This window comes from Uloborus diversus, chromosome 9 (assembly GCF_026930045.1).
Source record: "Uloborus diversus isolate 005 chromosome 9, Udiv.v.3.1, whole genome shotgun sequence".
Lineage (NCBI taxonomy): Eukaryota > Metazoa > Arthropoda > Arachnida > Araneae > Uloboridae > Uloborus > Uloborus diversus.
The window spans coordinates 79,978,481-80,003,017 of NC_072739.1; the positions used below are offsets into that span (position 1 = coordinate 79,978,481).

The window sequence follows — 24,537 nt, forward strand, 5'->3', positions numbered from 1 at the left end:
AAACTTTCTGAAACATGTTCGTATGGCATAAAAATTGTTTTTTAAAAAGTTCTTTCTCTCTCTCTGTACGCTATTATGTTAATAATTTTTTATATAGTATTTGACCTAACAAAAGGTACGTTTTGTGAAATTGACTTCGGGAAGGTATTTTATAAGGTTGTTGTACCACGAAAAGGTTATTGGTAATTCAGCTGAGAAAAGCTCTTTATACAATCAGTTTTGAGTGTTTAAAAAAAAATGCTCTTTTCAACTTCTCAGTGCAACTTTTCAACGTAGTTTATGTATTAGAAAATTTTGGGGTAATTTTTTCCCGCAAACTGTTTATTGCATCTAATAATTTTATGGAACTTTTTTTTTCTGAGTGTTGTAAATGTAACCAGAACGAAAAAACATTCGGAACAAAAAAATAATTTTTGTACATTGCGTTGCTCACTAGCGCAGCCAGAAATACCTTCTGGAGGGGGTTTTTTGATTAAAAAATACCATCGTGGAGGGGGTTTTTTTTTGTTAAAAAATAACTTCTGGAAGGTTTTTCTTTAAATCAGAAAAACCTTCTGAAGGGATTTTTTTCATCAAAAATACCTTCTGAAGGGGATTTTTTTTGATCAAAACAGCCCTTTCATATGCATAAACTACTGAATTAGAATTTGCATTTATGTTAAAACCAACAGGTTTTTTTTTTCACCCCCAACCCCCTCCCCCCTCCGCTGCGTCACTGGCGCTGCTAATAACAAGTGGTTGTTTACAAAAACAACTTTTCTTTAATAAATTTATCCAAATCCAACTTTATTTACTTAAAAAAAAAAAGGAAATCTCTCTCTTTGACAATTTTGTTGCGTTTTTTCTTACTTGTTAGGGGAAACAAAGCATATTTAAATAACATCCTAATCATAATTTTATCCCAGCCATGTTTCATTCTGTTTGCTCTCGTTCAAAAATGTAATAGGGCTCGACCGATGGCATTTTTTGGCTGATGGGCGATTGTTCAGAGACTCAACGCTGAAATCATTAACTTCAAGAACTTTAATTTGTCAGAATTAAATTGTTAGATTTTAGATGCATAAAAGAACGAATTTTCGCTGTAGAAACCGCATGTTCTGTTTAAGGAGTTCAACTTATTTTTTCGTGGATATGATTTACTTGTTAACATTTTTCAATGAAATCATTAAAAGAAATCTAGATACATGTGTTGAATTGAAGAAAGATGACGCATAAAACCTGTTGGATATTAAAAATATGGAGGGAAAAAAGTATCTTCCTGTTTTCGTTGCTGTATTGAGCTAGGAGCCCGCATGCTTTGAGAGTGGTTTTTTACTCGACGAGCGAAGTTTGTTCCGCGTTTTGATGCGTTACCATGGATACCGGTGGGGCGTCGGGAAAAATAGCCGCTATGACGTGAAATGAAGTGAGTACATTGTTCAGATCTCTACCATGCAGTCGACTTCATGCACGATACATGCTCGCATGGAGTTTTGTGGATTATGTGTCAAAGATCGAGTGAAGCTCTGGGAATGGGAGTTTCTGAGGAGACAGAAACAGGTGAAGTGTTTATACGTTTGTTTCAATGTATTTTTTAGAATTTATTTGGCATGATATATATTTACCAATCGATTATATTTAATTGATTTTAAACCTGACTTTTTTGTTTATTTTTTTGGTTTTTACATTCTCTCGAAAACAGTACAAATCTTGTCCTACACTTTTGATTTTGTAAAAATCACTTTTAATAACTGACACTAATTAATCTTTTGTCTTTAATTGTGATCCATTTACGTGTGTATGATGAAGTACCAATGGTTTGAGCATAAGTAACTGTTAAAGAGTAAAGTAAAAACTGATTTTGTTTTGGAACAAGGAGGAGAAGGTTGGTGTCTCAGCTTCAAATCATTAGGGGTTAAAATGTAATTTAAGATTGTACCAAAATGTAACATTATAAAATATCACATAAAAGATATCTTGCACATAAAAATAATTTTAACATTTGGGGGAAAAAGTTTTTTAATTATTTACTGACATTTTCTATGGTTTATATTGTCAACTCTGTTTTAACCATTTTGACAATAAAATGAACAATTACATTGAATACTTTGGTATTTTAAAGTCTAAAGTAGAATACGTTAGTGAAATCGGTTCGTTAATTAAAGTTAAATTTCCGAAATCGGTCTTTTTCTCAGAAATTGACTCACTTTTCTTCTATCTGCTGTACCTCGGTTACGGTTAAGGATTGGACAAGATAATGGATTACTTAGGCTCCTCCATCATCCCTTTCGTTTGGCAGATTAGGTCAAATTCACCTTGTATAATTTCACCAACATTTTGTTATAGATATTTATATTTTAATTAAACAAGAGTAAGCACATTTTAAAACTTTATATTTGATAGTTTTTTGTTGTTTCCCCCCTCCCCCCCCAAGATGTGCCATTGTTGTTGCCGGTGAACGGTATGACAGACATAAAATTCAATTATTTTCTTCAAAATCAATCCGCTCCTGCTACTTAAATCGACTTTATTTATACCCAATCCTATCGATTTAACGAAATCCTATTTGCACAAAAACAGCATCCAGCACACAACAAACCTGACCGAGCATGTCCCTACTCCTGGACGAAGGTGTGTGCGAGCACATGGAGTTACCATCTAGGGCGGAGACCAGAGGACTGGTGCAGCACCTGCGGGGGCGCATATAAACAATCTGTACTCAGCTAGGGACTGTGTAATGGTTTTGGGGCTCCTGATTGGCCAGCCGACGTAAATGCGCCAGCTATGTTTTTTCCCCATCAACGCATGTGAACAAAATTCTTTCCTCGTGAGTTCTGAATTCACGTTTGAGTGTTTTTTACCTTTCCCCCCTCCTCCTCCTCAATTATGTCTAGTCTAGGAGATCTCGTTTCGAAATGAAACTGATTAGAGCATGCAAATCAAGGTCTAAAGGAGATTGATGATGCTTTTATGTGGTAGTCAATCTGTCTGCAGTCTCCAAACTTTTACATGGTCTCTAGCAAAGTAAAGGTTGTTTACACGCTGCGGGGGCCGGTGGATGGTGGTGCTCGCAGAGGCCCGTGTCTAGAAATCAAAGGAACATGAACTGCGGTCAAATGGGAGTAATAATCAATTCGTTGATTGCTTAATATCAAGTTAAATAATTCACGAGTTCAATGTAACTATAGGGTCATCGTTGATACGCTATATCGCTTCAGATATCCTCAAAATAAAAGTAGAACGAGAAGATCGAAGTCGGAGCTTCTCGCGGGACGCATGAATTCCATCTTCGAAATGACTCCCGAAAACGCTTTTTCCCTATTCTAATCGGCTTCCGCGGCAGTCGATCATCGCGTTCTTTTACTCTCAACTTGCTTTTGGTTCCAATAAATTTAGATTTTAAAGGAACAGAATACCGAAATGGAAGTGATTACTTATTATATTACTATACTATCGAGTTCGAGTGTGTAATTAAGGTTCGATCGAATGTGAAATATGGTTGTTTCTAGAACATCATGTAGCTCTTTTCTGAACCTGATATTGTTCCGTTACAATACAGTTGCACGCTATTATGTGTGTGTGTGTGTTTTTATATATAACTAGCAAAAATACCCAGCGTTGCCTGGGTTAGCAATAATTATGAGAAACAATCGTTACTTGCATTTGTTTTCTGTTTTAAGTGAAAGAACTTAAAACACACCTTTTTGACGTGATTTAAAATCTAGATTCTTCTTTACTCATAAAACTAAAGTAGCAATAAGTAAAAAGAGCAAAATAGTACTCATTTAGAAACGAAAACACAAAATTTAAGCATATACAAATTTGAAGAATTTCCGAAATATGAAATTAAACTTCACATGTTTAAAAAGATTTATCAGTTAATACTTATTTTTTTTACATAGAGTCTTACCTTCTCTGTATGTCTATTGAAGAACGAACTGTTTAAAAAAAATGTAGCCACTCGCTCCTGATCCCCTTAAACTTGCTTTAGTTATTTTGGAAATTTTAATTATTGTGGATTCTTGGTGAGATTTAAAATGTTGCCGAATTTGCGGGAATCGTTTTGGGATACCTTGGATAATGCTCCCCCTCCTTACTTTGTAAAACGGTAAGTTACTCATTTTGGGGATATTTCGATAATTGGGAACCTGGCTATCTTTCTTCATTGGCGTTAATTTTTGGCTCCAGCGCCTGCGCGAGAGGTATTTTTCTTTGCAAATCAAAACAAAGAGATCGGAAATATCTATTCACATAGGGTTACTTTAATCAGCAGGGTTACCAAAATAAAATTATTTACGCCAAAAATGAGACGACCGCGCCAAATTCCCAATTATCGAAATATCCCCCTAATTTTTGTTAAAGAGATATTGTCGCCATATGCTAAGATACTTTTGGTCACCATAAAATGGCGCTAAACAATTTCAACCGAAATGTTTCCAAAATAAGTAGTAAAATTTGGCGATGGTTTGAATTTGTGCACAAAGTCACATTAATGGAAGTTTTTGTGCTGTTTATGGATTTACATAATTTAGTTGCTGGATTATTTTACAGTAAAAAATGTTTTTAAATATTCTTCGATTGACGATATTTTGTTTACATGGTGAAAGCTGACAAACATTATTACGTAGTCTTTGACTTCAAAAACCGCGACAGTTGAAAAAACTGCCAAATGCATTCGCTACTGAAATCTTTCTGCATAAATTTTGGCGAGGTTTCTGCTGTTAGATTGGATAATGATTAAAAAATCCGATCAGCACAAATAATTAAAAAAAAACATTACTTACACTAAAGTTCCGTTTAAATGGAAAATAATCAACCAAATCTAGTTATTTTCAGCCAATCTTGGGGAAAAAAGAAAAAACGTTACTTTAAGATTTGACTTGAGAAAAGTCTCAGTCAGACGAAACACATAAAAATTCAACAATTCTAACTATGAACTGGGAGTTGAAATGATACACTAAATAATGAATTGGGTTGAGGAAAGCTTTCGAACATGGAACAAAAAAAGCTAATAACTCGTTTTTCATACAACTTAGAACTTTGTAACAGATGCCATCTTCAGCAGAAAAATAAGCGCTTTCGATGGACACATAATTTTAATATGTGCACGTATTTTTTCACCGTCATATTGGGGCATTTATGCGAAAATTTGGACAAATTAGAATAAAAAAGGAACTATCAATCGGATTTTTTTCGAACTGATCTACAAACCTCCTCAGTACCAAAAAGAACAAACGGTGAAAGTTTCAGCCAAATCTACCGGGTAGTTTCTGAGATCTTAGGGAACAAATTTACCAACATTCATTTATATATATATATATAGATTATCATTATATTATTATTATATTATTATCATTCCATTACATTAAAATTAATAGTAAAAATCTTCATTAATACAGCTGAAATCCATGTCTTCGGCCGGCTAACAAAAATTGTAAAACGGTCTGTTACTAATTTTCGTCAAAAAGATATTGTCGCCAAATCTTGAGATACTTCTAGTCACCATAACATGGAGCTAAACATTTTCATCCAAAATGTTTCCAAAATGAGTAGTAAAATTTGGCGATTGTTTGAAAATGTGCAAAAAAGAAAAAATTATGGAAGTTTTTGTGCTCTTTAATGGATTTGCATAATTTAGTTTATGGTGGATTATTTTACATCTTGAAAAAAGTTTTAAAGATTATTTTTATGGCGATATTTTGTTTACATGGTGAAAGCTGAGAAACATTGGCTTCAAAAACAGCGACAGTTGAAAAAATTGCACAAATCTATTCGCATAAGCTATTACAAAGAAGCGAGTTCCATAAATTTTGAAAATATCAACAACAGAACGTGTAAGAAAATAATTACATTTTTGGCAAGGTTGATATCAATTTGAGTGTATCATTCAGCGTTGAATTTATACCAATCCAGGCGGCATTAAAATAATTTTCAATATTGCTGCATATTATGAAAAACTATACGGTGTCAAGTATTTTTAAATAAGACTAAGCTACTATACTTTTAAACACATAAAACGTTCAAAACCTGAATACTTATGAAGAGGAAAAAACGTTCAGATTTGAGTTAGAATGAGGGTTTCAGTTTTAAAATATCGTTAACAGTCCCTCTAAAAATATGTATCTGAATAAGGAAAGTAGTCATCCCCCCCCCCTCCCTTCGGAATAAGAAAAATTTTCAAAATAACATCAACATTCTGTTTTTGGTTTTGGTTTATCCCCAGTTTTGCCGACATTTCAAACTTCCTCCCGCCTTTAATATTTTAATGTATCAAAAGGTATGATTAAATAAGAAAACGGGGGGGGGGGGACGAAATGTCGGCTAAACTGGGAAGACACCCTTTTTAAACCCCAACAGAATTAGCATAATAGCTTCAAAAAATTCCCTTTTCAATGAATTCTCGAAACGTCATCTTAGAATATCGACGTCAGTCCCTCAAAATCAACATCAGCATCAACCATTCTGAAATAACGATAATGGCTCATCTAAAAACCTCCATTACATTAAAATTAATAGTAAAAATCTTCATTAATACAGCTAAAATCCATGTCTTCGGCCGGCTAAAAAATATTGTAAAACGGTCTGTTACTAATTTTCGTCAAAAAGATATTGTCGCCAAATCCTGAGATACTTCTAGTCACCATAACATGGAGCTAAACATTTTCATCCAAAATGTTTCCAAAATGAGTAGTAAAATTTGGCGATTGTTTGAAAATGTGCAAAAAGAAAAATTTATGGATGTTTTTGTGCTCTTTAATGGATTTGCCTAATTTAGTTTATGGTGGATTATTTTACATCTTGAAAAAAGTTTTAAAGATGCCTTTAATGGCGATATTTTGTTAACAGCGGCAGTTGAAAAAATTGCACAAATGTATTCGCATAAGCTACTGAAATCTTTGCAAAGAGTTTGGCGAGATTTCTACTGGTAGATTGGATCATGAGTCTGATCGCACAAATAATAAAAATATAACAATAATTTCATTAAAGTTCCATTTAAATGGAAAATAATCAGCCAAATCCATTTATTATCAGCCAATCTTGTGAAAAAACGTTACTTTAAGATTTGACTTGAGAAAAGCCTCGAACAGTCACACGAAACGCAAAAATTCTAGCTATCAACTGAGAGTTGAGATGATACACTAAATAATGAATTAGGTTGAGGAAAGCCTTCGAACATGGAACAAAAAAAGCTCATATCTTGTTTTTCATACAGCTTAGAACTTTCTAACAGATGCCATCTTCAGCAGAAAAAGCGCTTTCGATGGACACATAATTTTAATATGTGCACGTATTTTTTCACCGTCATATTGGGGCATTTATGCGAAAATTTGGACATATTAGAATAAAAAAGGAACTAACAATCGGATCTTTTTCGAACTGGTCTACAAACCTCCCCAGTACCAAAAAGAACAAACGGTGAAAGTTTCAGCCAAATCTGCCGGGTAGTTTCTGAGATCTTAGGGAACAAATTTACCAAACTCCATTTTTATATATTAAGAAGAAGATTTCATCTAATATATCTTCCCCTATTCAATGCTCCCCTATCCCCCTCTCCCACCGTAGGTTTTATTTATCATTTTGAGTGAGTAAAACTGGCAAATTTACCCAACTTAGCGAAAATTTTGCTGACCTTATGCTGAATGATTTTTTTTTTTATTGAACAGTGTGATAGGTATCACTGATTTTAGAAGAATTTTGTTGATGCCGAGACCTCCGTTTCTGCTTTTTTTTTTCTTTTGATAACGAAGAAAAATGATTAAAGCATTTTTAAGCATGTTTTACCCGCATAAACTTACATCTTATTGGTGTTGCTTGAGTTCAAAGCAAAATAAATCAATAGAAAATCGTAAAAACAGAGCATTTATAATTTCCTTCTAAAACTCAAGTAAAACTTACCTTTTTGTGAAAATTGCGATCTTTAGCTTTTTTATGAAGTTAATTCTCAATTTTTATAAAACATCAGTTAAAATTTAAAGCTGTTTTATCAATTGAAGATTTCATGCTTTGTAATTCAGTTCAAAATTTAAAAAAAAAAAAAAAATGAATAAATAAGTTACTAAAAAAATAAATAAAAATAGAAACTTGAAATCTTGTAACAGTAGCATCAGAAGGAAATTCTTAAAAACTAAGAGTTAATAGGATAAATAACCACAGGGTGAGGGAACTTCCTTTTTTGAATTTGGCGCACAAAAAGTCTGGAGCATCATAGAGTGGTGGGGAGAAGCTTCAACGGAAAGATCTGAATGAGAAGTATTATCACATCATGCTTTCAGTTGCCATCATGCTTTGGTCGAGACAGCATCGCGCTTTTACTGTGGAGGCGGTATTTTTCCAACAGCCGCCCGATCGGTGTGGGGACTTTTAAACTGGTCTGAAGGCTCGCCTGATTTAGCCCCCTGTGACTATTTTCTGTGGGGTTATCTGAAATCGCGGGTTTATAACGATTGTCCAGGAACCCTAAAGGACCCGAAGAACCGCATCCAAGCCGAAACTGCCAATATACCGGTCAACATGCCCCAAGGAGTTGACTAAAACTTCCGAGTTCGAATGAATCAGTGTATTGACAATGGAGGGTTACACTTACAAGATATTGTTTTCAAAACAGCATAAAGCATAATCTCCCATTATGTGTGACAGGAAAAAGATAACAATGAAGAATTTTTAGGTATGTAAAATGTTTCATTTTATTATCAAAAAACAGAGTTCCCGCGCCCCACCCTGTATTTATTAATCTCTGGACTTATAGAAAAGGAGAACGTAGACATATTATGTTCAGATGTATTACAGTAGAGTTCCGGTTATCCGGCATCAACGGGCCGGCGGAAAGGCGGATAAGCTAAATGGGCGGATAATAGGGAGGATGATATTAATAAAAAAATATAAAAAAAACAAAATTGAACTTATGAATAAAGACCATTAATTTACATACAGAAATTTAAAATGGAAGTCAAGATGAGTAAATCTGGAGATCTCCATCAGTCTTCCTGATGCATCTCGCTTCTTTGCTGCCAAATTCGCCATCTTTGGAAAACTATAATGTCAACAACCTTAACTTCTTGTTGCTCTGCGGATGTAATGGTTTTTTTTTTTTTTCGAAAAAATACCCCTTTCTTTGTGAGTTACTTTATGGGATCAGCAGTCTTAGGTCTTAAACCTCTTTCAGCATCATCGCTTTTAACAAATGTGACTATTTCTTGTTACTCAATGTATGCAGTAGTTGCTTCAAAAAATGTAACCCTTTCTTTGTGAGCTACTTTATGGGGTTCAACAGTCTCAGGTCTTCAGCATCATCGCTTTTAATAAATGTGACAATTACTGGTTGCTCAACGAAGACAATTGCTGCTTCAAAAAATTTTACCGTATTTTTGTGCGCTACTTTATGAGACTCAACAGTCTCGGGACTTCAACATCTTCAGCATCATCGTTATTCACAAGTCGGACAAATTCTTCACCGTTGGTTTCATACTGGCCATTTCCTGAAAGCCCAAGATGCATCCTCACATTCAGGGATATGTTGCTCTTTGGGCAAAATATTTTCCTGATTTCATCTGGTTTGATTTTAGCGGTTTTTTTCCCTTCTCACTCAGCAGCTTTTTCCATCAGATCGCAACTGTTTGTGTCACTATAATGTCCAAGACACTTGCACTTCAGTAGGCCACATCTTTCGGATGTATGGTTTTCAATTTCTGAATGAAATCTTGGGCAAAAAGTGGCCCCAAAATAAAAGAAATGTGAATGCTGCTGACACGGCGGATAACCCGAACTCCACTGTGTATGCAGTTCATTATTTCAAATGGTCGTAAAAAGCAGCGTGGAAATTGAATAATGAAATGCGTGTTTCTGTAAATTTAAAAACAAAGCAACCATTGAATTTTATTGGATCTGGCAAGGTCATGAAATGTGAAGGTTAAACACGGAAATAAATCTGCTGTAATGATTTACGTTGCGCTGTTTGAGCTCGTAACATTAAGTTCTGATCATAGGAATAGCATGAGAGACGGAACGCTAGTAGTTAAGTATTCCCTTTTTGAACTAAATATTTCTCATATTTTCCCTCTTTTAATGGCTTTTATTTTTTATGGTTTTGATCTTTTCATGATCATTGTATCGTAAAGAAGTTCTGAAGCAAAAGCATACTCCTCCTGTAAAAAAAAAAGGGGGGGGGGGTCGGGGAGCAAGTTTTCTTTTTCAATTGAGGACGTACCAGAAGCGAAAATATTATCCCGTAATCTTTTTCTCGGGAAAGACAAATAAATAAATAATAATGCACATCTGAATAGGAACACAAGCTCAATCTCTCTCCCCTCAAAAATAAAAGAGATAAGAAATTTTTTATATTGTTTTTTTAATATGTAATGGTCAAAAAAAAAAAAAAAAAAAAAAATTGGCTATTAAAAACTATTTGGAGGAGGTTTCTTTAAAAAAATTACTCAGTGTAGTTTTTCCCTCTAAGTTTTGCTAAAACTGAATATTATATGATACAATGACTGAAAAAAAAAAAGATATTGATGAAATGATTTATGAATTTTTCTTAATAGTTAAAGTGTTTTGTTTCCCGTCTTTAAGTAGCCTAATCACTTGAAATGTTAGCATGTGCAATCCTTTACAGTATTTCGTGCAAAAGAGAACATTTCATTCCACTTTATACTGATTTTGCCATACTTCAGTGGAGAATCAACAAGAATCTGCCTAATTTCAAATTTCAAAGCTGGCTAACATATTCTGGGAAAAGTTAGATCTCTAGCTTGAGCGATTTAGTTCTTTTGAAATAGTTCTTGGTATTATATGTGCAATATATTTGTCTAACGTGATCTCACGAAATCTGTAAGAAAATTTACCGGTCAAAGAACGGAATCGTTACTTCAGTGCAGCCTTTTAAGTCATCGATGTTAAATCGGCTGTCCCCTTGAATGATGTAACTGTCAGAAGTGTGATAGAAAGCTTCGCAAAGCACGCAATGGAGTATTACATCTTGGGCTATTCTTTAGTGCTATAGTTCAACTTGTTCAATGAATTGGTGTGTCACAATTTTCTGCGAAGCCTTAGATTTTCTATTACGATCTTCTCAATGTTTAGGTCTTTGACTTCTAACGAATACTTGTTGATTGTAGTTTTCAGGACTTTGACTTGAATTACCTAAGAATTTTCGTCTCTTTCCTGATAAGCTCAGAATTCCTTTTATTTCTCTCATACTAATGTTCTGACATTTTTGCCGATGACATTCTTACTATTTTATGGTGGTTGATAATCTTTCTCACTATGAAACACCAGTGCAAAAATATTACCGTTCGATGGCGGATTTATTTTCGTAATTGCTATTGAAAGAACTAAGGAGAGTTTTAGCTGATACTTTTAAAAGCTAACATCATGGCTAAAGATGAGGTGTATCGTTTTAATATTCTAACAAACTTCTTGTGGTACATTGAACAAAGAAAGAAGTATTTTGTAAGTTCAATGAAATTTGATTGTTTAAATGTTACCCGAAAGACTTTGTTCTTTTCTGTCAACATTGTTTTTAACTTTTTTTTTCTTTTGTCGTTTTGCGGTGGAAACATTATTATATTGCTTGAGTCTCGTTTATACACTAAATGTCGTGATTTAGTAATTAATATTTTTCATTATCGAGATTTGTGTAGCAATTTCATTTCAGTCGTTCGTAAAATTATATTGTTATTGTTAAAAAAATAAAATTAAAAAGAAAATAAGTGTTCCTCTTACTGTTTTCAGCCCAAAATTTATATTTTTATTCCTTCATTATTGTTAATATTTCCTCTTTTCTCATTCTTTTTCATTTTTTGTATATTAAAACTGCTCCTAAAACGGCGCGCTGGATACAGGCCCGCTCCGCCATAAAATTGTTGGCCACTTTTCTCAGTATGGAAATCATTTTCTCTCTCACTATTTCCATTGCTACCTTGGCTATATAAATTATTTTTAAAGTTTTATCATCGTCCTTTCAAGGTGAATTTATCACTTAGTTAAAGTCGTTCACGTAAGCATTCGAAACTTTGTTCAACTTTGAATTATTGTGAACTATTTTACTTTTTGCAATTTACCGTTTATACTCGCGTATGAGATCTCGCCTATAAGTTCACCCCTCTACTTTTAGGTGAAAGTTCGGGAAAAAATCGAAAACCTGCGTATAAGTCGAGCCTATACTTTCTAAAAAAAAAACGGGAATGTTTTACCGCGATTTTTGAAAGTAAGTGTTAAAAAGATGCAAAATGAAATTTAACGAACATTCTTTCGATCGAATACGTGCGATTTTTATACTTTTGTACCAAAAAGGGTTCATTTTTGCGATCGTGATTTTTGTTACTTGTTTCTTTTATTTTGAATTACATAACATCAAGAAATTTTTACGCTGTAGCCATATTTCATTCATTTCTTTTAAATGAACGTTAGTTTCCTCATGGCCAGCTGTGGGAATATTCGCGAATACGGCCATTCCCGCAATTTTTGCGTAGTCTGTCTTTTACTTAAGTTATTTATTCGTTATTTCCGACAGTTCATGTAAAATTTTAAACAGAATATATGAGGGTTTACTTTAGCGTTTTTATAAAAGGGTTGGTACTAAAATCGAGGAAAATGTTCTCGATTTCGAGTGTTTTTTTTTTTTTTTTTCGCAGAATTGTTCGGCGAAAATTCTGCTTTGCGGACAAGACGATTTCGAACTTTTAACTTCATTTTTTGTTCTACATTTCTCGACTTTTCCACGAGTATGTACGGTGTATTTATTTTCATATAAATAAATATATATATTTTTTTTTTCAAAAAGAACAAATTGCTTTGTACATTACCAAATCCAATATTTACAGTCCGAAGTTTGGATTGGTGTATCGTTAATTATTTAAAATAACTTTGGTTTTTTAATTTTGGGTTCTGTCTTCAGATTTGAGAAAAACAGAAAATTGAAATTCAGTTTCATTTTTGCTTCACATTTCATTTAGAAGTGTTTTCCTATTTATTATTCAGTTAAGTCGATGTTGTTATCGATTATTTTATCCTTCCAAAAGCAGACGAAATGTATGAAATAAAATTGAAATTCAGTAAAAGTTCTGTGAAATTTTTCGGTAGAAGGTCAATGAAATCTTTCTTCTAACACCACTTTTGTTACATAAAAAGTTTTTTAAAAAATTGGCAAGTGTAACAGCCAGGGTAACTCAGGGAATATTCTGACGTCAATAACTTCTTAAGTGGGTTCTTGCATTGTATTTTGAAATATTAGAAGTAATTTTGAAAGAATTGTTTTATTGTATCTGAGGTGCATTATTATGGCATTTATTTATTTTCCCTCTGCTTTTTAGGTTGAAGAGTACCGCATGCGATGTGCTAAGCTGGAAGCTGCTTTGGCTGAACATGCTGCTAACGAAGCGAGTTTCACTGTGAGTAATGTTCCTTTCCCTAGTTTATTGACAAATTGTACTCTATTTTTCTTATTTATTTTGTAAAAGGTTGTGAATATTTCGAAATGTAGCATTAAATGATTTTGCTAAACATTAATGCAAGATTTGAATATTTTTCAAAAATAGTTCAATTTTGAAAACTGTTGCTGTGCCATAGATAAGAAAGAAAAACTAGAAAAATACAGGAAATTCAAAAAAAAAAAAAAAAATCAGGGAATTTGGAATATTTCCTTAAAAACCTGGAATTTGCAGTTACTTTTACTTTTTTTTTTTTTTACAGAAGTTGCAAAAATCAATGCCCAAATGTATAAACACCAAAAATAAACAAATAAATGAATAGATAATGATAGCAAATGAATGAAATAAAATAAAAAATGGCAATTTTATTTTCCAGTTTTTTTTAAAAGTAAATATTAAATTATTTATCATAATAATAATAAAAAAAAAAACATGCATCTTAACTTTTATGCTAGTTTTATGTAGACAGCATCAATATGTTTTGTTTTGCTTAAGTTTTTGCATTTTTAATGTTTTAAAGCTTAAGTAATGAATGATTAGGAGAAGTCTTTTTTTTTTCTTTTTCCACAAAAGTTAAACATAAAAATTCAGTCACCATAGTATTGTTTCAGGGTTCTTCCTTGCTTCCCCTTGCTTTTACTTATTTTTTAGGTTGTTTTTTTTTTCCCCACTGTGATGAAACTATCAGGATATTAATGTTCTGATTCAGTGTTGCCTGGTTTGCAATACTGCATAGTCATTTCGGCAAAACCCAGGGAATTTTATCTCCTGAATTACGAGGGGAGATTTAAAAAAAAAAAAAACTTGTTAATAAAGTTTTAACTTTCAGTTAATTTATGGATTGATAATGTAATCATGATGAATTAGCAGTTTAATAATGTAACTATTTATTTATTTAAAAAAAAATTTTTTTTTGCTTATACCCCCCCCCCTTCTTATGAAAAAATGATGGAAAACTTCGTGGCTGTATTGTGGGGAGGGGGGCTTTCCATGTAACGACTGATGAACTTAAGTGTGCTGATTAGCTTGGATTGTATGTCTTGCTTGTGCAAAATAGGGTGGATCGAAAAAAATGAAATTTCGAATCTTAATTTGGAATACCCACCAAAAGCTGTGCATGTGTAAGAACAATACACATGTAAAATATTATCAAGTTTGAACAACTTCTTGGGGATCCTACCAAGGCTTGAATTTCTCCAAAAATAGGAAAAAAAAAAAGGTCAATTTTCCAAAAGTTTTATGAAAATAATAAGGTTCAAAATTTTTGTTCTAATGCCATTAAAATGTTTCCTTTTAACACGCTTTTCATGTATCTTCAAAATTATTTACATTCTTTGCAGTATTAGATTCGCACACAAGTTCGTAAAATTTCGTGAAATTTCTAAAAACTGACTTTTTTCACATTGCAATATTTTTTCTTTTAAAGTCCTTTTTTTTTGCAATGACTGTGCTAAATGCAGTTTTAAGTGGAAATGAAATTATACTTTATTATATTAACAGCCCAGCACCTACGACAAGGAGCGTAACTGCTTCAAACTGGACCAGTGGTAAATTGTCGCACTTGTCTAGCAATTTACCTATTGGTCCTGCGAAAATTCACATGGAAAAGCAGTTTCACCGTCAAGTAATGTGAACAGGTGACGCAAAGGCTGCTCGTATGTAGTTCGCAGATAAACCATGGGACAGGATGTCCAATTTTATTCTCTATGGCCGCAATTGCACCGTTCTTTTTTCTGGTATTCGTGGCCATGCCATTACAGCCAAAAGCTAAAAGATCCTTAAGGCTTAAACAAATTTTCAGTTCAAAAATCAAATTGCTGTCGCGACATTTTTTCCCGTTCCTGAAATTGGCGTCACATGACCCAAATAAAGAGAATTGGATTTTTCAACCACAGATTCCTCGCTTATGGTTCTTCTATGGTATCTGTCTCCAACCATTTCTTTTTGTCATAGTTTTGTCTTTTCGGCTATCGAAAAATGTACTTTTCAAACCCTTTCACTTCTAGTTTGCAGGTTTTGAAGAGAAGCACATACTTCGTCTGTGACACCTGTGACACTTCTGTCGCTGTCTTTGAATATTATTCCTATCAACGACTTTAGAGCGATAATTATTTGATACAGTACCAAAATCCTGTAATGTTTCTGAAGCAATTTCTGCAGCACATCGCACATGTTTCAGAAATGCCGTACTGGTAGCACTCTTTGATAGCGTTTGCAGAGAAATCCTCATTTGTTCTACTTTTGAAGTGAGTCAACAAAATAAGATGTTGATGGCTCTGTTGGCGGGAGTATAGCCGTTGCAAATTTTTCTTCTTCTGGAATTGAAACAAAACTTTACTGTTCCTCATTAATGTTATTACAGCATCTCGTTATGTAAGTGAAAATCTGAAAAAGTTATTGATCCTGTCATTTAACGAAATGCCTATTTTTGCCACCCGGAAAATATTTTCGCAACAATGATCACTGATGAACGAAGTACATCGGAGAACTGGCTTTGCGAAGATTTTGAAGGTCAGACAAGTGGGTTCTGTTCATGAAGAAATAAGAGAATTCTATAATTCAAGGATTAATTTTATTGCATCATACTACTTTGATGTTATCAACCGGCAAGAATGTGCAATAACTGCCACCCCTCTTCTATTTTAGCCGGCATATCTAGTGAAAATCTTAAACAATAGATTGAAAACACCAATTCCAACTTTGCGTTCGTTTAATTCTCCTGTCGCACTCAGGTGGTGGAACGCTGTGCTAATATGGTGACAGAAGCTTCTTTGTTCGTGATTAGTCAATCGGCAAGAGATGGCTTCATAAGAGCAAAAATCAAATCTCGAAGTATCATGTCATCATTTGAATCAAACAATGATTTCAAAGAGGTTTTATGAATGGATGTGACGAACTGACTATTTTCTGTGGCTTTAACTAACTGATACTTTTCAAGTCCCTCATTTTGTGAAATATTGATGCTTGTATGTCAGAGCGATTGTGTGTGAGTATATATACATTCTTTGTTGCCAATGCACTTCTCTCTATGTTTTCTTAGTTAATACAACTAAATCATTTTGATAGTTGACTTCTAATGTAAAACGAGTAATAAATTTATACTTAATACATGTGGCTTGGCAGATGGAAAAGGTAGAATGGAACTCGAAATGCGACCACTTGTTTTTAGTGGATGCTGGGCTGTTAATGTAATAAAGTTTAACTTCACTTCCGTTTAAAACTGCATTCTGTACAGACGTTGTAAAAAAGAAAACTGGACTTTAAAAGAAAAAATATTGCAATGTGCAAAAAAGCTTAAAAAAGGTCAGTTTTTGGTTAATTTCGCGAAACTTAACGGCTTATGTGCGAACCTAATGGTGCAAAGACTAAATAATTGTGAAGATACATGAAAAGAGTGTTCAAAAGAAGCATTTTAACTGTATTATAACAAAAATTTTAAACACTAGTATTTTCATAAAAATTTTGGAAAATTTACCTTTTTTCAAATTTTTGGAGAAAGTCAAGCCTTGGTAGGACCTTCAAAGAGTTGTTCAAACTTTATAATATTTTACATGTGTGTTGTACTTACACATGCACAGCTTTTGGCAGGTATTCCAAATTAAGATTCAAAATTTCGTTTTTTTTTCGATCCACCCTAGTGCACAATTCAGGGCGTTGGATTTATCAAGTCAAGTATTGTCTGTCATTTTTAAGTGATTTTTTTCTCTTTATTTATATAAAGTATATTTATATAAGTTTATATAAGTTTAGTTAGGTTTCTTTTTTTTTTTGGTTCAAGTTTGGTTGTCTTACTTAAAGATGAACTTAAATTTGGTAGAATTTATCAAAGGAGTACAATTGTGTGATAATTGGGCTCTTGGGTTTGAAGGAGAAATTTACTGTGTTTTCTGGGGTAAATTCTCCTGGTACACAAGGCCGTCAAAACGAGGGGGGTTGGGGGGGGGGCAATCGCCGTCGGAATCGAACACACAAAACAGAGAATCATTGCAATAATTCTTTATTTTTTCCTAGTGCATGAAAGTATTCCTCTCGTCCAGTCCCCGAAACATTTGTTTCTTTGTATCATTGAAGTAGATACAAATTCTGAGATTATAATTGTTTAGAATTAAAGAAAAGCTGACAGCCTTTGTGAAGTTCTTACCAAATCTCTTGAAATTCTGCCCCTGTGAGCAGTGACCTAACCAGAAAAAAGTTTTAGGATGGGGGGGGGGATCCAAATTTTGAAACTTTTAGCTTTAAAAACACATATTAAGACTTTCTTTGCAGATGCTATGAGAAAAAAAAAAGATAGAGGTCTCCACGGAAGCTTCTAGAAATTACAGCCTTAAAAACGCACCATTATATGCCATATTTAATGACGTTAAGGTAAAGAATGGAGCTCAAGGACTGTCCCCGATCGATTTTTTTAAAAAAATAGATTGAAATTTCTCCTCTCCCCTGCAAGTTTTTGGAATTAAAGTTTCAAAAATGTAATTTTTTAGACAAACTTTGAAGATTTAATGGGAAGGAGGAACTGAAGCCCTTCCCTGGAAAATTTTAGAAAATTATGGTCCAAAAAAGTTAAGAAATGTTTTGATGAGTCCAGATAAAAATTTTATTTTAATGTAATTTTTCTTTGATAAATACATTTTTTATCAACAAATTATTTATTCGTGTTCTTAGTTTGATCAGTATGAGTAATTAATTCAGTTTTAGTTGTTTGTTTTTTATCTTGTGGGGTAACATTTTGCAAGATAAATATTTAGATTTTAAACATTTCTATTTCTTGAAAAGTTTTTTGGATATTAATGTAATAAATATTAGAAACATATTCATTACTTGCGTTTTAATCTCCATAGCCCTTCATATGTTTATCCATAGCCCTCTGATTGTTTTGTACATAAATATTTTTAAAATGCAAGTATGACGTGTTCGTGTGTGTGATACACTGATGTTATAACTAACTTGATTTTTCTGTGTGTATGGGGGAGGGGGCAGGAAACTTTCGCTTTGGGCGCCGTCAGTTCTTCAGAGGACCCTGCTGGTACATATTTAAAAATGTTAAAAATTGCTACTTCCATAATCCTTTATTGATGCACACTAGGGCTGGGCGATCTACCGATATATCGTAATATATCGATATGTATTTATTACCTCGGTAACAATATTCAGATTTCAATATGTCTAATATATATTGAAGAACCGGACTTAATTATAAGAACTAATTAAAATAACGACTTAAATATACATATTCATTCATAATTCTTTGTGCTTAATGAGTGGATCATGCCTGCCAATTCCTCCAGATTTCCTAGAAGTTTTAGATTTTCCTTTTTTGGTTGACCTATAATCTGCCTATAATCCTTTATTGATGCACACACAGTGTCTCATTTATTGATGTTTAATTCATTTCATATGCTGTCACATTTTGATGCATTGTATGAAATTCCGATCTAACTTGAAGTTCTTGTTTATGCCTTGAATAACTTGAGGATTCTTAATTTTTTTACAACATTAGGGCAAGTTTTACTGGAGAAAAACGCAAAGGGCAGTTGAAAGAATACCCTTGTATTTTTTTCCAGATGCTGTTTTGGTTTGTTATTGTAAAATTGAAAAGGAAAATATTAAAGCAAATGCTAATGGATTGATGCACAACTTCTGCTAACATTAATAACATTAATACTCCAGCCATGTCGCATCAATTAAGCTCAAAAATAAGTTATGCTTATGTACAATATATAATCATAGAAAAAATGCAACCGCGCTCTGATTTCTTTAATGTCTTACCATAATGAAAGGATTAAATATTCCATTCAAATTACATTTACTCCATTTAAATTATCACTTAATGTTCCATTTTCTCCCCTAGGATTCTGACTCTCATTCTCAGAATGCATTCACAATGGACTTAGACACAGCCTTGATAAGACTTGAACAAGAAAAGAATAGGTATTCATTTAAAGTAATTTAAATGAAGGAAAAGTTCAGTCTGCTACAGAATTTCTTTTGCTATGACACGTTTTCCTTTTACATTGCTAGATGCCAAGGCCTGTCCCAAATCAATACGTTGTTGCGAGAGCAGCTAGAAACGGCAACTGAAGTGAATCAGACTTTGACGTCCGATGTCCACCGACTTACCAAAGAATGGCAGCATGCTCGCTCAGAATTACTTGCCAAAGAATCAGAGTGGAAAGAAGAAGAACAAGTAAAAATGTGACATTAAATTTAACCATTCTTTGTCATGGGTTTATGAAAATTTTTGAAAAACAGGTTCAAATGAAAGTTCAATAGGGATCTAGGCAGGGTTCATTGATTTAAATCAGCTTGATTTAAATCGTGATTAAAATCATGATTTGAATCAATTTTTTTTTTAAATCATTGATTTAAGTCAATTGATTTGAATTCAGTGATTTTTTAAACAAAATCATTATTTAAATTTAGTTTTACTTTTATAAATTAATTTTGCATTTCTAGAATGTAATGCTCTAAATTTAACTACACTGTATTATACTATCTTAACTTCAACAGGTAAAACTACATAGCTCCCTCTTTCTGTGTGTGTAACAGATTTTCGCTCTATTGCTTTTACTCCAAAATTACAGTTTAGAACAAAATAAAAATTTGGAGTTTTTCTTATATACCATGACTAATATAGTTCAGAAAAGTAATTGTTCAACATATTATTTTACACTAAAAACATACATGATAATGGAAACCTTATCTTTAAGCAAGGCATAAAACAAAATCACATCTTATCTAAGCAATATAACATATTTATAAATCTTAAAATATTATTGAATAGCTAGAGAACTTATCTTAATTTTAAAAGTAAGTTGAGTGGATTCATCTATTGTATGAAATATATTATGTTTATAAATGTTAAATGTAATTAATATCTACAAATTTTTGAACATTAAAAAAAAATCAAATAATCTGATTTAAATTAAAAAAATATGGTTTAAATCAAAACAATCCAACTTTTTTGATTTTTTTTTTAAAAATCAAAAAAAAAAAAAAAAAATCACGAACCCTGGATCTTAGGAATGTTGATAGCATTACCAGGGTCAAGGACCAATGCTCTGATTAAATTGAGTAAAAATTATGCATTATTGTGAATTGTGCAAAATTCAGGAATTTCTTTCATTATTTTCAACCTTTCTTAAAACTTTTGCAAACATCCCAGTTTTTAAACTAGCATTAATAGCACATTGTAACCCTTTAATTGTGACATATAATCCTGAAAAATTGACCAAAAATGGAAATTGTTTTTGATTGTTTAAATTTATTTATATTATTATTTAAAAGTTAGAAAATTGTTTTTTTTTTTATTGCAAAAATAAAATTTTAAATGCAATAACTATTATGTAACTTTTACATACACATAAAAAAAGTAATGGATTACACACTCATCTTATTCAATTAGAGCAAATTAAACAATATTTTGAAGCTAAATATGATATAACTAGTCTAACATAATTTAAAAACACAAAATTTCAGTACATAAATTTTACAAATCTTTTGCAGTAAGACCACAAAACACGGTGCTGCACACAAGCCCATATCACACTCTTTAAAGTTGCACTGAAGACTTAATTGGTGAAAAACTAGAACCACTAATGCCATCTATTTAAAAAATAATGAATTAAGTATCTTAAAGTAGGAACGAACACAACTCGGGCTTCACAAAATAGAAACGTTTTCTCCTGCTCTAAGCCAGTTCAGGCATCGATTTGAGCGACATTAGCAAGAGGTTAGAAAGTATATTTAGTTAAAACATTTTGTTCCCTTATATTTCATAAATTTTTATGCATTGTTTTTGTTTTTTCTAACTTCCAATCTACTTAAAAATAAAATCAATAGGAAGTATATATATTCTAGATACTTTTATTTCTACAAAAGTTACAGATGCATAAGAACTTGGGGACCACTACTCTTAATGATGCTTCTTTCACAAGCTTTTGCTTTTTTGAAATTGTCTATTTCCAAGAGTTCAAAGTAGTAATTATTTTTTCTAGTCGTTTTACTGTGCAAGTATTGTGGAAAGTAATTTTCCAATCTTTTGTGACTTTAAATATTATACTAAGACATGTTCCTGTTGTATATTTTTTGTAGACATTTAGCCTTTATTTTACCAAAGAAAGTAACATCTTGTTATCAATGTGGAGGCAGATGCTTAACTTCAGACATGATTTTGCCAATCTACGGAATTCAACTGAAAGAGAATTGGCATCTTTCAAAGTCTGCATTTGTGATAATATCAAGAACATGGAAAACATACAGGTTAGTATTTAATTGAGTAATTATTTCAGAATGTTTGGAATGCATTAAATGTATCTAAAACTTAGATTTTAATTACACAATTGAAGATTAAAGTTGAATTGGGAAAGGAAAAATACAGTAAAATTGGTTTAGTGATTGGATTTAAAATCATAGTTTAAAAACCACTTGCATAGTTTCTGATGAAGTTTATAGAGTTGCCAGCTCTCCCGATTTCGCCTGGAGACTCCCTCTTTTCAGCCTTATCTCCTGCACCATATTATTTATCTTTTTTAGTATTCTTATTAAATCCACCCCCCCCCCTCAAAAAAGAAGTTCTTTTTACCTATATTTCTTTAAATTAGCCTATTTTATTTTTTAGTTCCATTATTTTTTTAAAACACAATTTCAGTTATAATTAAATTATTATGTTAGTTCTAGCTGACCCATGCAAAACATTCATGCTCAAAAGCGACAATTAAAAAATCCGATTTTTTAAATGTAATTTTTCGAAAAACAACCAAAATATGATTTGTCTATTTTTTGCTTATGGTAATGAAAATTATGGTTTACTTTTGTAGTTAGATTGTGGATATTCATTTAACTACTGTATTTATTGTTCTTTATTTATTGTACTTAATTTCTTGTACCTCGCTTTGTTTATTTTAGATTGTCTCAGAAAATCTGCCCGCTTTAATGGAAAATTCTAGTCAGCAAAATAATGAAAAACTCGAAGAAAGGTATTTTATAGGTTATTTTTATTTTAAAAATAAATAAATCTTTTAAAAAACTTTCTGAGTCGTATGGAATTTTGTTTTTTTATTCTAATTTGTAAATTTAATTTTTTCCCCATTGAAATTAATAACATTTCATTCTGAAAGATAACCATTTGCGATCTTACGCCAAACTCTGTCCAACATTAAAAATTTGCAATACAGTCCTATGTCGAGCAGTTACCAACCAAACCATGTGGAAACTACTCTAATATTCACTGACTCCAAATTATTCAAAAATAGTTTTGAAAACCAATTTTTTACATTATCTTTTTAGTACTTTTTGGAGAAACAAATTTTGTATATTCATGTAATATCATTTCTGATTTAGGTGCTTATTTCATTGTGCAATTGAATATCTGAAAAATGAGTATCTTTTTCCATCCTCACTTTCTTAAATGATTGCATCTAATATAATTGGCTTTATTATATCTGAGATCTGTCAAATTATAGAAGTGGGATAATACTGTATCAAAAGGCTTGAAAACTTTTAGTGCCTTAATCTCAGCGCCAGACGAACGTAAGTCACATAATGATAATTTTACACTAGAGAGGAAAAAATAATTTTTGGCGCATGCAAAGGTGCTTTTTAGCCATGGTAAAAAATTGAAAAAGTTTTTTTTTTTAAAAAGAATTAAGTTCACATGGCTCGATGTGTTATAGACTTCTACATACAATGCACTAATAAACAGAAAATCGTAATTTTTGGTCTTGCGTCCTTTTGCTTCTGAGGTGCAGAAATATGGCAGAAAAAATTGAAGAGGAGTCAATAGGGATAAAGAGAAAAAAATAATACAAAATAAAGGGGTACTACATATTTGAAAAAAGTTTTATCAAATCTTTGACTCATAATTGATTTATTTGTGCTCTAGAATTAGTCATAGAGGAAAAAAAATCTAAGTTGTTTGCCCTTTTATTTTCTTTATTTATTTGTTTTTATTAAACTTCTTTTGCAAAGTGAAATTTTTTACTGGAGGGAAAAAAGTATTTAGTGGCTGATCTGTGCGAAGTATTGACACTTGACAGCAGGAATTCTAAAATCTGTTTTTTAAGTGCAATTTTTTCCAATATCAGCCAAAATATGAATTTTATTGATTAATTTTCATTGATAGCAGGAAAGGATCTTGAAAATAATGATGTCTTGCTTTTGAAGTTTGATGAAATATTAAGGGAAGTGGTGGCATACTCACACAAAAATACCTTTGAGAAATAGTATATATGATACTGTGGTTTCATGTTAAAATTCAGATTTTTTTCTGATTTTAATGTAGCAGCATAACTAAGGCTCAGAATCCTGCCCCCACTGAGTTAAGATTTTTATATTCATGGAAATTTGGATCAGAGTTTAACTTTAAAAAATTAGTCACTAAAAAGAATTTTTTTTGGTCCATGGGAGGATCAATCCTATGACCTTCCTTTTAGTAGCATGACACCCGTGCTAACTGACCGAAAGGGCCTTCATCACGGGATGCTGAGCACTAAAGCAGCATGTAATGAAATAACAAATTAAACTGATATTGATGCTTCTATTTTGTTGAAGTATTTTTAAAGCGTTTCACTGCGATTTACCATTTAAAAATTGAATTTTTTTTTCTTGATTTTAACTGCAACTGAACTGTTTTTCAGAATTCTGCAATAAGTGTATCATGGTACCATATATTCATGATCATGTATTCATGGAAATTTGGATAAAAATTCTGCTGAAGAAAATAAGTCATCTAAACAACCCTTTTATATCCATGGGGATTGGACTCATGACCTTCGCATTATTAGTAGGATGCTCTTACCTACTGAACAATGAACCTCTATATTAGGATGCTATTCATTAAAGCAGTGCACAATGCTGCCATGGTAAGCACAAAAGTCGTATCTGCACTTTTCATAAAAATTGAGTTACAGTCACCAGGTGCTTCCTTGTCACATATCTCACCTAAATACAATGTTTTATGATCATTTGTCAATGGAAAATATTTTTTTAAAAAATCTGAAAAAGTTGCATCCGAATCAAACACATGGAGGCAACAAACTTTAAACAGGAATTTCTCATTTTGAACTCGGCTGCAGATACGACTTTTGCGCTTAGTACGGCAGAATAGGAAACAAAATAAATCTGTTTTCTCTACTAA

At 32.3% G+C, this 24,537-nt stretch overlaps 1 protein-coding gene across 1 annotated transcript in view; it reads left to right on the top strand.

Annotated features, from left to right (window-relative positions):
* The window catches only part of LOC129230336 (rootletin-like), a 52,299-nt gene extending 32,700 nt beyond the window's left edge, over nucleotides 1-19,599 (top strand). Inside the window, exons 4-6 of the mRNA XM_054864735.1 lie at nucleotides 13,287-13,364; nucleotides 19,252-19,331; nucleotides 19,422-19,599. Of these exons, the coding sequence (XP_054720710.1) occupies nucleotides 13,287-13,364; nucleotides 19,252-19,331; nucleotides 19,422-19,599 (336 nt within the window). The remainder of the gene's footprint in view (nucleotides 1-13,286; nucleotides 13,365-19,251; nucleotides 19,332-19,421) is intronic.
* Nucleotides 19,600-24,537: the final 4,938 nt, after the last annotated feature.